The sequence below is a fragment of the Struthio camelus genome, chromosome 19 (assembly GCF_040807025.1).
Source record: "Struthio camelus isolate bStrCam1 chromosome 19, bStrCam1.hap1, whole genome shotgun sequence".
Taxonomy (NCBI): Eukaryota; Metazoa; Chordata; class Aves; order Struthioniformes; family Struthionidae; genus Struthio; species Struthio camelus.
Window position 1 is genome coordinate 1412579 of NC_090960.1, and position 11442 is coordinate 1424020.

The 11442-nt window shown below is 60.1% G+C and overlaps 1 protein-coding gene across 10 annotated transcripts in view; it reads left to right on the forward strand.

Moving 5' to 3' along the window:
• BAIAP2 (BAR/IMD domain containing adaptor protein 2) overlaps positions 1-11439 on the forward strand; it is a 59564-nt gene extending 48125 nt beyond the window's left edge. For 2 of the 10 annotated variants that reach the window (XM_068913271.1, XM_068913276.1), the window contains exons 10-15: positions 709-910; positions 1089-1157; positions 1633-1795; positions 2087-2185; positions 3688-3722; positions 9502-11439. In XM_068913271.1, coding sequence (XP_068769372.1) covers positions 709-910; positions 1089-1157; positions 1633-1795; positions 2087-2185; positions 3688-3722; positions 9502-9571 — 638 coding nt within the window. In that variant the 3' untranslated portion in view covers positions 9572-11439. Of the gene's footprint in view, positions 1-708; positions 911-1088; positions 1158-1632; positions 1796-2086; positions 2186-3687; positions 3723-4654; positions 6048-6780; positions 6829-9501 lie in introns of those variants that run through there. The other 8 variants (XM_068913278.1, XM_068913281.1, XM_068913275.1 and 5 more) reach the window with 5 other exon arrangements.
• The last annotated feature ends 3 nt before the right edge of the window (positions 11440-11442 follow it).

Genomic DNA, 11442 nt, shown 5'->3' on the forward strand with positions numbered 1-11442 from the left:
ACTTACAGTCTAGCGTCTCTTAGGAAAGCAGTGTTTCAGCCTAGTAACAGGATTTCTAGGAGGAGAGTTTTGAGGAATCAGTAGAAGTCTTATCTGTTACATAAGGAAATGAATGAAGCCTGGGGACGTGCTATCAGAGGGGCCTTCTGTGGTGTGGGTCAGGCACACGAGGTGTCCTCCTGTGGCCTGGTGCAGGGACAGGCTGATGGGACCTGGCCAAGCAGCAGCTGATGTGCAAGAGTGTGGGGCTGCGAGGGACCAGCTGGGCCAGGCCTCCTGCAATTGCAGGCATGAGAGGATAGGTGTTTTGATTCAGAAGGACCCACATAGTGGACCACAAAGACTCTGAGCATCCCCTGTGGGAAGCACAAAGCACTTAGTACTAAAGGTGGAGGGCAGGAGGGGATCAGGGTGATGCCAGGGTCTTCTCTTGGCAAGGAAATGGGAGGAGACGTGCTGTAGACACTGGGGAGCAGATAAATGAGATGGTAAGGGGGAAAGCATGAATGAAAAGCTGATCTATCTGCCAGCACTAAAGGTTTTATTGGTACCTGGAGTAAGATAAATAGGTATTAGGGTATTAGGGACCAGGCCTGGCAGGGCCTGGCCTGCCCTTGGTCATGTCAAATGCCACAGTAGCAAACTGAGTTTGGGTATGGTTACAGGACTAAAGTCTTGGGGCGCTTCTTGGTCTTTGTCTCCTGCCAGCTGAAAACAAGACGCTGCCACGCTCCAGCTCCATGGCCGCAGGGCTCGAGAGGAACGGCAGGACGAGGGTGCAGGCCATTTTCTCTCATGCTGCTGGAGATAACAGCACCCTCCTGAGCTTCAAGGAAGGTGACCTCATCACGCTGCTGGTGCCAGAGGCCAGGGACGGGTGGCATTATGGAGAGAGTGAGAAAACAAAAATGTGAGTGCCATTGCAGTCTCTGTGCCCACGAACCGCCTGCCTGGCGGGCTCAAGCTGCTGCTTTGTCTCTCCTGGCCCAGCTGCCAGGACGGGTGCTTGTGCAGCCTCGCTTTGACCTTTTCTGAGTCTCCCAGCAATAAACATCAGTTTGACTCTGTCCCGTGCTTTTGCCTTTCAGGAGAGGCTGGTTTCCTTTCTCTTACACACGGGTCCTTGACAACGATGGAAGCGAACGGGTCCATGCCAGGTAAAAGCATCGCTGGCTGAGCTGCCCTGTGCTAACGCGGAGTGCAGGGGGGTTCCCAGCCTGGGGGAGTCGTGCTGCTGACTTTGTAAGAGGAAGGCCCCTGTGCTTCTCTCAGCTCTGAGCAGACCAGTCTTGCTGGCTTGGAATGAGAATATTTAATTTTTTCCCCCCAAATATACTGTCCGTAGTTAGGAATTCAAAGCAGAGGCATGCGGTAGCTTACTTGAGGGCAAATGCCATCGTGAGCAGAGAAGAAAAGGCTTTGCCTGACCATAGGGCGCAGGGGCACCGGCGTCGTGATGAGGGCAGGTCTCTATCCCGGTGGGATTTGCGTGTCGCAAAGTTTGGCTTGTTACAGTGCCTGGGCTGGTGGTGACGACAGGGACTGCCTCTCCTGCGGCCCTGAATGGAAGAGGGATGGCAGGGAGACGGGAGGTTGATGTTGGTGTCTTTGCTTTGGGTCCCCTCCGTTTAGTCTGCAGCAAGGGAAAAGCAGCAGCACCGGCAACCTGCTCGACAAAGATGATATCGCCATCCCGCCACCAGACTACGGCATGTCCTCGCAGGCTTTTCCATCGCAAAACGTCAACACCTTCAAGCAGAGACCGTACAGCGTGGCAGTGCCTGCCTTCTCCCAGGTGAGCGACCGGGCGCGGGCGGCTGGCTGCTGCTTGCCAGGGCAGCTGCAGTGGGTGCTTCCCCTCTGTGGGGCACTTGGGGGGTTATTTTTTAAACGGGAGATGCTTGAGCAAACCCCAGAGCTTTAGTCTCTACTGAAACAGCGTGCTGTGGCCTGGGTGTCTGCAGCTTCTCGGTCTTGCCGGTATTTTTAAAGCAGAAGGAACCGTGTTCCTGTTCTTACCGTGATGTAGGCTGCGTGTACGTGAATGAGGGCTCTTCTCCAACAGGCCTATGTTCGTTATTTGTAGGACTACCTTATGCGCTATGGTTGTGCAATTAAAGACTATTCCAGTGGCCTCTGCCAACCACCATCTGCTCACTACAAGCCTTACACTAGGTCAACAGCTGTAAGTCCAAACAAATGCAATGTTTCCATTGGGATTTATGGACAGTTTGCTGTTTTTGCCTGGTGATTCTTGTGGCTTGCCCAGGGCTTTCGGCCGTCTCCGCCTTAGCATCTCTCCCAGAGGAGTAGGGGTAAGGGGAGAAGGACGCTGGGGAAACAGTGGGAGAGAGACAAAGTGAACGGAGAAATGAGGCCAGTTTGGCTAACCTGGGTAGGGCAAACAAGACACAGAGCGGCACAAAATGGCACCGTAAACCCCCAATCGACAACACTTGCCAACCCCATGAGAGCCTCCCACCAGAAATGAGCTGTTCACAGGGAGCTGGAACCTTTTTCTCTTGGGCCTGCGGATTTACGTGGAGGAAGTCACCATCTCAGCCCCGGCCAGGGGCAGCAGCTCCTGGGACACGAGCACCACCGAACTCCGATGGTCCCATGGGTGACGTGACCAGGGTAGCCCAGTAGCCACTGATGTGATGTGGCTTTCCAGCCGGACAGGCATGGCTGGAATTGCTGGCTGTCCTGGGGGAGCGTGACGTTGGCTTTCCCAGCGCAACCGGCACGTGCCAGCGGACAGGGCAGGGAGAGGGAGACGCGGTTGCTCAGCGCCTGATCCCTTCTGCAGGGCACTCTCGAAAGGCTGCAGCCGTGGCAGGGGGGCTCTGCAGGGGAATGGAGATGGAGGCATTGCTTGATCCCCATTGCAGCCCCACTTCTTGCTAGTGTGAGCCCAGAGGAAGTTGTTCTGGGCAGGGTTTGCCGCTGGATTTGGGGCTTCATGACTAGAAGCGTTCTCTGAGAGGGAGAAACCTGGGTGTTTAGTCCCTGATATGGAGAGCTCAGTGACCGGGGACTCTTGGTCCTTCCTTAAAAGGTTCAGTGTTTGTCACGGAGAGCAGAGCTGTTCCTCAGTCCATATCCGTATCCTAGGGCAAGCCCTTGCCCAGGGAGAGATGTCCTGGCTGGATCTCCTCTGAGCTCAGTTCCCACGTGCTCCTCAGAGCAGTGCCGTCCTCCTTCCCCCTCTGCAGAATGCCATTTAGTATCAGCTGAGTAGAAAATGGTCCAAAACTCTGTGTGGTTTCTGGTGGGAGTCAGTACAGTACAAACACTTACCTTTTTCCACAGAACATTTCACTGGTCTTTCTCAAACTTACTGTCTGATCCCGTTCCAAGTGTGTCTTGCGTCTCGAAAGCCACCGGATCTTTGTACGAAGGTGGAGCTGGACAGAGCAAGCCAGAGCTCGCTCAGCCGTTGCTCTTCCTTGTCTTGCTAGATTAAGTCTTGCTCTGAAGAGAATGGTGTGACTTGACTCCCTGCGGCGTAAATCCCATTTAAATCATCTCCATTATTCCCTTTCATCTTCAAATGCATCGGCCCTTAGCCCAAAAAGTCTCTGGGTCCCGATGCATTTTGGTTTGTTCTTGTGACCCTCCAGTGGCATCTGAAATGGCATGGCCCATGTCCCAGGCATCTCACTGCTTCCTCTGCTTCCCCCGCAGGGTCTCGATGACTACGGAACAAGGTCTGTTAGCAGGTAAGACGCTGCCTTCCTGTCACGTTTCCTAAAAGCGAATTGTTGGTGTTTGTGCTCTGGGTGAAGCCATGCTGCAGTATCCCTTGGGAGGAGGCTTTCTGGGAGGTGGCTGTAGGCCTGCCGGCGTGTGGACGGTGCGTGGCCAGCTTTGGGCAGCTGGGGACAGGGAGGCGTCGGTGGCCTGGAGCAGATCATTTGGAGAAGGATACGGTGCAAGTCTTGTGTCTGAGTGCGGAGGGACCCAGCGTCTCCGGGGAAGGGCAGAAGCTGCGTGGGCAGGTTCCAGGGCCAGCCACCGCCGTCCCCAGCCACCGCCGCCCTGGACCTCCTGCTCCATGTGCGACTCGCTTCTCTGGAGAGGCTCTGCATCTCCACAGCCAAGTGCTCCTGTCCTCCAGGTTAAACCAGGCTAGCGAGGCCTTGGCGAGCACAAGCTTTCTAGAGTCTTGGCCAGGTATCTTCTCACACCTGGAAGCTCTTTCTCCTTCCCCTTCCCCTGCTGCGGGAGCCTTTCCCAGGAGGCTCGTGGCCGCTGAGCCGTGGGGACGGCAGTCTCTGGCCTGGAACTGCCCGCCGGGCAGGGGGAGATGGTCTCCGTATTTAAGCTAAAAACGCAAGCGAGGGGCGTCGGAGCGAGCCGCGAGCGAGTGGTGACCAGTTAGAGCGGGCAGGGCTTGAGCTCGTCGCCCCGCTCTGCCTTGCGCCTGCTCCGTGCCCGGGGGACGGGCGGCGATGCCGCGTGTGCAGGGGCCGTGGGACTTCCCCTGCCGGCTTTCGGGCAATGGTTCCTGTGGAGGCAAAGCGCCGGCGGGTGCCGGGCAGCCCTTGCTGCAGGCGCCGGGGGGCGGAGGAGCGGGCCCGCCGGAAGGGATGCTGCGGCGCGGCGCGGCGGTCGCGTGCACTCTGGCAGTCTCCTGTGCTTTGTTTCACAGCGGCAGTGGCAGTTTGGTATCAACGGTGTGAGGACACCTTGACTAGCAGTGGCAACTTGCTGCTTTGAAGAGCTTTCCGCTTCTTTCCCCCTCCCCCCCCCTTTTTTTTTTTCCTCCCTTTTCTCTCTTTCTCTACTTCTTTTGGAGTTTAAACTCTTGTGATCTTCAAGGAAACCATGGTGCTTCTCCATCCCCTCCCCGGTGTTTACAGTGCCCTTGTTTCTGAAGCCTTTCAGAGCAGAAACTGCCAGACAGTCTGTGCTCGCTTTGAAGCAGCCTGGATGCAGTTTACACTTAGTTGGATCCAGTTTTTGTACTACTTTGTGAATGTTCAAGATGCACTATCCCTCTTCTGAGGCTTTACACGTGCCGCGTTACACTAACATGGAAGAAACTCTTTCCAGAACGGAACAAATATGCATGGCCTATGGTGTATGTACTGTTACTTACCTGTCCCCTGAGCTCGCCTGAGATGCCATTTTCCTCCTTTGAAAGGGAAGGCAGGTCTGGTTCCTTTCCTCTCTAGGTCAATCCACTTTAGTTCAGCCACGTCTAAAAGGTTGCTGTAAGAGAAGTGGATGCTCCAGAGGTCTCGGCCTCGGAGAAAAATGGCTGGTTCTCAGCTGGGGCCGGGTGCGCTCCGTCCCGCTCGCCGGCGAGGAGCAGCCCAGCAGCCCTGTCCCAAGGGTTACTCCTTGTTGTTTTATAAATATATATATATATATTTTTTGTAGCAAGGTATGGTTACCTCACGTTAGTGCTGGGGGGGGGCAAGCAGGGGGCTGAGGCAGCTTGCCAGAGCCGCGCTCACACCTTCAGATCGGACTGGAAGGAGACAGCCCCCGTGGCGTCTCCTCCGTGGGGACCTGGGGGAGAGGCCAGCGCTGACCTTGCTGCAGTTTGGCAGGTTTTGTGTGTCTTGATGACCCCAGGCACGGCGGGGCTGGGTCTCACGTCCCCTGGCGCCGGGGGGAGCCGGGGGCGCGCCGGCTCGGCCCTTTCGGCGCCCGTGGCGGTCTCCACCGCTAAGCTGTATACGCTTTCTTTTTCTGATGTGATTTTTAAAACCTCCTACATGCCTGTTTTCGAGGACATGGCTGGCAATATATACACAGACACACACGGACACTCCGAAAAGTCTTTGTTTTATATACTAGACTATGGGCATATTGTAATACGACCCTCCTGCATTGATGTCATACTTTTGCTAAAGATTTTTATCCCAGGGTATTTCATGCTAAATGACTGAATGTAGAAGAACCAACAAAAAAAAAAAAATTAGCAAAACTTGTATGAAGATTGTAAAGTGCTGAAAACCTTTTTTTAAAAGCCAGAGAGAAATGTGCCCTGTACTGAGTTATTGTTTGAATAAAAGTTTTATTTATTGCATTGAGCTGGGCCTCGGTGTCTTTTTCGGCTTCCATGCCTGTGTTGCTGACCATCCGCCAGCCTGCATCGGCCATGCTTTTTTTTTTTTGCTGTGTGTTTTTGTTTTTTGTTCCCCCCCCCCTTCTCTCCGTTTCTCCATGACATCAGAGGAGAGCCCTATGTCTGCGTTCAGTTTGCACGTCTGCGTAGTTTGTGTTAAAACAGATGTGCTGAGCGGAAGCAGCTGAAACTGTTTAAGTGCCTGGTGTCCCCTGGCTCTGCCTTGCGGGAGAGGCTGCGGCGCCTGCCAGCAGCTTGCTGCGCCCGCGCGCGGGGCCGACCAGCGTCGCAGGCGCTTGCCGTTGCTGGCTTGGGGGGGACGCTGCAGAAACCACGCAAGGGCCGGGGAGAGGTGCCCGCTCCCAGCGGCAAGGGAGCAGCCCTCCCTTGGGAGCGGGCCCGGGCACCCGCCGCCCTGGCGCTGCGCAGGGGCAGGCGCGCTAACCTGGCCTTGCCCTTCCTTCCCATCGTCGCAGGGGCTGATGTTACAGCGCTGTAGACCTCATAAACGTTAATAAATGCAACTTTTTTTTTTTTTTTTTTCCTTCCTCCATCTGAAGACGCGTGTAACGCAGCTGGCGAAGTCTCCTGCAAGCGGAGCCCGCTCTCTCTCTCATTAACAAATAGCCGTTTGCTCCCCGTGAAGGCTGTGCCGTGTGCCTCGGCGTGCTACAACCTGCCTTCTGTTTTCCTTGCAGCCCTGATGTTGAAGTGGCCAGGTTTTGAGCTGCCCCTGACCGTAGTTAGTAAGTTGACGGTTTCCGCGTGCCGACCCCTTCTCTCGGTGTGCTGTGCGCTGACCGCGCGGCCGCTGGTGGATCGCCGCGGGGCTCTCACCGCTCTGCTTGCTGCGCCCGCCGAGTCGAGGGAGCCCTGCGCCGCCGCGGAGTCGCTCGTGGCCGGTGTCCGTTACCGGCCGACGACCGGCCGGCCAGAGCACGGCTCCTCGCTCGGTCGCTCGCTTTCCCTTCACACGTGGTGGAAGCTTTCCTGCCTTCCTTGGGCTCCTGAAAGGGGACGTCCTCTGTCACTGTCACCCTGTCCCAGCCGCGCTGTCCTGTCTCTCACCACGCTGCGTCTGCACGGCTCGTAGCAATAACACCGCTGCCGGTCTCGCGCTTCCCTCTCTGGGCGCTGAGCTTCTCCGGCCGTCCCTGCTGCTTTTACCTCTGCCTCCAAACCCAGGTAACGAACCCTCTTTGGTCGCAGCTCTGCGGGGGGGTGATGCCGTCGCAGCGGCGTCCGGTCGCTGCATCAGCCCCGCGGACGCCTCGCGCCGGGATGCAAAGGTGCCTCCCCCCCCCCCCCCCGGCCGGCCACCGATTTAAAGTTTTTTGAGCAGCTTCTCTTGCTTGTCGGCCGTGTCGCGGTCCGGCCCCCGTGGCGGGGCAGCGTCCCGGGCTCCTCCTCGCCCCCCAGACGGTTGTCTTGCCTGGGTGGCCTCTGCCGCAGAGCGCGTCCCCGGCGGGGACGGAGTGAGCTGCTCTCGCGCGGCGCTCGGCTGCCTCGCCGGCCTCCTTCCAGCCCCGAGCGGGTTTTTCAGCCGGGGGGGGGGGGGGAGCCGGGGGGGGGGTCTCCGATCCAAATCGCCTTTCTCTGCCAGGGCAAAAACAGTTAACGAATTACCCCCCCCCCCCGGTGACTCATCAAAGCAACCTTTTCTATCCTTTCAGTCTCCAGACCTATTTTGGCATACTAGGGGGAAAAGTGATCTAAGGCTCTGCACTAATTAGGTGGGGAATTAATTGCCCTATTTTTTAAGCAAAAGCGGTTTATCTTTTGAAGAAAGCGCAAGCAACGCTCTGAAAGATGAGCCGCGGCGAGGGGACCGGAGGCGGCGGGGGAGGCAGCAAGTGGCCTTCCCAGGGCGGGGGGGCCGGCGGGCGGGGGGGCGGCGCGAGCCCGAGCCCGAGCCCGAGCCCGAGCTCGAGCCCGAGCCCGGCAGGTCCGCGGGCTGGCGGCAGAAGGGGCAGCCTCGCCTGCAAGGACGGCGCGGTGGGACGCAAGCCCTGGGACGGGAGCTGCAGCCTCGCCACCGATAACGGGCCTTAAAACCGACCTCCCCCCCCGCCGCCGTTGGGATGCCGCGACGGTGGAAGGGCGCTGGGACGCGGAGAAGCCCCCCCACCCCGACCCTGCGGGGCGGCCCGCGGCGCAGCGGAGGTGCCGGAGGAGGCAGCGCGGGACCGCGAGGGACGCCGCAGCCGTGCTCCGGCCGAGGACGGCCGTGGCCGTGCCGGGCGCCGTGGCAAGGCGGGCAGCGAAGAGGAGGACGCCGGCGCAGGACGGCGGCTGCGCCCCGTGCCGCTGGCTCTCCCCAGGACCGCGGTGCCCAGGAGCCGGCGCTGCCGACGGCCGGCGACGCTGCTGCGGGGGGTGCTGGAGAGGAGAGGACGCCACGTGCGGCTCCCTGCGGAGGGACCCCGGGGGCGGATGTGGAGCCCGGCGACGCTGGGCAGCCCAGGGTGGCTCGCTGGACGCCCCGGCAGCTGCCTGCTGGGTGACGTGGAGAAGGACAAGGGTGACAGCCCCAAGCGAAGTGCCCTGGGCCGCGGGACTTGGCCTCTGCTCGGGGCGGCCGATGCTGGTTTTGGGCTCTCTGCTCTGCCTCTCCGACCGCCTGCGCGCTCTCCCGCCGGCCGGCCGCGTGCAGGCTCTTCCCGGCACCTTCTTCCACGTGCCTCCAAGCCCCGAGTCCAGCCGGGCATCCGGAGCAGCTGCTCTTGGCCGGACCCAGCCCAAGCCCTGTCCCTCGGGCGCCCGGCGGCTCCGAGCCCGCCGTCTCCAGGACCTCCCCAGGCGATCGCGCGGGACGTCGGCCTCCTCTGCTCGGGGGGGGGGGGTCTCGGCCAGCTGAGGGAGGATCTGTGAGCGGTTGGTCAAGGACCTTTATTTTTAACGACCTACCTCTGTTTTCTCCCCATGGGAGGAACCCCCAACTTTAGGCATGCTTAAAAGCAAGGTGGAAGCAAGTCCTAGCTTCACCCGCTCGTAGTGGCTGAGCTCTTCTGTGGCCCCTTTCTCTGAGCCGTAAGGGGAGCATCTCGCGCCGAGCCGGCCCGAGGGCTTGGCAGCCGGGGCAGGGCAGAGCGAGCCCGGCTTGGCCACTTGGTGCTGCTTCTCCGCGGGTCGAGGGGAGCGGGGCTGGCGGCCCTCGGGGCTCTCCGACAGCCCCCTTGGGTGCGTTCAGGCTCAGACTAAAAGCAGAGGGGCTGGGAGCCGGGCGCACCCGGCGTGCAGCCTCTGCAGCCGCAGCTCCGTAGCAAAAGCTTGTTGGTGTCTCGCCAGGTTGTCTCTTGCTGTCCTGTTGTCCTTCCCGCACAGCACCCACCCTCCCCCCCAAAAAAAAAAAAAAAAAAAAAAAAAGGCCCCTTGTTGCGATCGCTCCTGCTAAACTCTGCCCTCCTCTCTCTCTGCAGAAACCCTTTTGCCAACGTCCAGCTGAAACCAACAGTGACGAACGACAGGTCGGCTCCTCTCATCAGCTGATCCGGGGATTGCTGGCCACCGCCGTGCAGTTGGGCACTCGTTGCCTCCTCACCGCCGTTTGCATGTCTGGCTTTCCAGAACTTCAGTTTTAGGCAGAGTTTATATAATCCCGCTGCTTTTGAAAGCCCAAGGCTAAAGCTAGTGCTCTATCTTCTCTTCTCTAGCGCCAGCTTCTTCATCTCCGTCGCAGAGGGTTAGACGGTTAGCAGCCAGCCTGTGCTTTGCATGTGCAGAGGGAGGCCGGCGGCCCCGGCCCGGCGCGCGCAGTATGTCTCCCGTAGCCGGGATCCGGGCGGGAGACCCCCCCCGGCCTCGGGCAGGAAAGCCCCGTTTCTCCTTCCACGCAAAGGTGATGCTCACAGCTTGGGCAGCTCCCCGCCTCCGCTCGGAGCTGCTGGGGCTCTCGGCGCTGCCCCCGGCGCTGGCTCTGGCCAGCCCTGCGCTGCGGGGGCCGGGGCTGCGGCGCCCGGCCACGGGCAGAGCCGTGCGCGCAGAAGAGAAACGTGCCAGCGGCAGTTTTGTTACAGGCTGTTGGCATATACGAGGGTATCATGGTACTGCTGTAAAATATAAGCTAGAAAAAATATTCCAGGAGGTGACAGCTCTGCTCTCTCCGCAGTGTTACCCCCCCCCCCGCCGCCCCGGCACCGTCCCGGGAACGGGGGCTGCGCAGCCCCGAGGACGGACCCGGTGGCGGTGGGCGTCCCGAGGCCGGGCTCCCGCTCAGACCCGATGCCTGCGCCCGGGGCGAAGGCGTTTGCCCCGGCCTTTGCCGGGCTGCGGTGGCAGCGCCCGGCTGCTTCCTCTGCCGCTGCGGCTCGGGCATGGCTGCATGTTAGCGCGGGTTAGCGCCGGGGTGCGCGGGACCCCCCCCCCCTCCAATGCGGACCCTCTCTGCCACGGTCCCGGCCCGCGGTCCCGCAGCCCAGGCGCCCGCTGAGCACGCGGGATGAGAGCACGTGGGTTTTTTTTCCCGAGCAGGAGCTGCATCTTTTCTGAGCCGCCTGGCTCTGGCTTTGCTGGCTGCATTAGGGACTTGCCGGGCAACGTGCTTCGGGGGGGGGGGAGGGAGGGGGGCAGCAACCTTTAAGGTTTGGCCTTTTTTCATTGTATTTGTCTTTTTTTTTTTTTTCTTTTTTTTGCACTTTTGAATTGCTAGAGCCCAGCAGCACGGTCGCGGGCTGCTGTGCCGGTAGGTTTAGCCCAGTCTGCTCCCAGGACTGCCTGGACCTGGCCTAAATGCAAGGGCTAGTTTCTATCGTCCGGCCGCCGCAGCCCCCGGCTGGGAATCGCCCGCTCCCGCCGCCGCGGAGCAGCCAGGGCAGCAGGCAGGGACGTGCCCGAGCCATCGCTTGCCTTAATTTGTCCCCTGCGGGACGGCTGCCGCTGCCGGCGGGGACCTGCCCGGCCACCGGAGCCGCTGCAAGAGCGCTGGGAGCCCGAAGCCCTGCGGCGGTGCCGTGTCGGGGTCGCCGGCGCGGCGGGCTGGGGCGGGGGGGGCCGCGGGCAGAGGGGCAGGATGCTTTGGGGTCGGGGCGGCCGCCCCGTCCAGGGCTGCAGGCAGCAGCCTGCTCCAGCCGGCCCCGGGGCTCCCGGGGGCTTCGCTGCGCCTCCTGGCTTGGCGGCACCTGTGAGATGTAACCTGAAATAATTTTTTTTATGAAAAAAAGTAATTTATGAGCAATAAAATTCCACACCCCCCCCCCATCACCATCCCCCTCCACCCCCGTGTTGTCCTCGGCTGGGGGGCACTGGTGCTTTCTGGCTCCCTTGCCTTACAGCAAAGTGGCTTCGTTAGCAATGCTCGGCAAAACATTATTTGGCTGAATTTAGAGCAGCCCCTGCCCGAGGGAGGGAACAGGCTCGCTGAC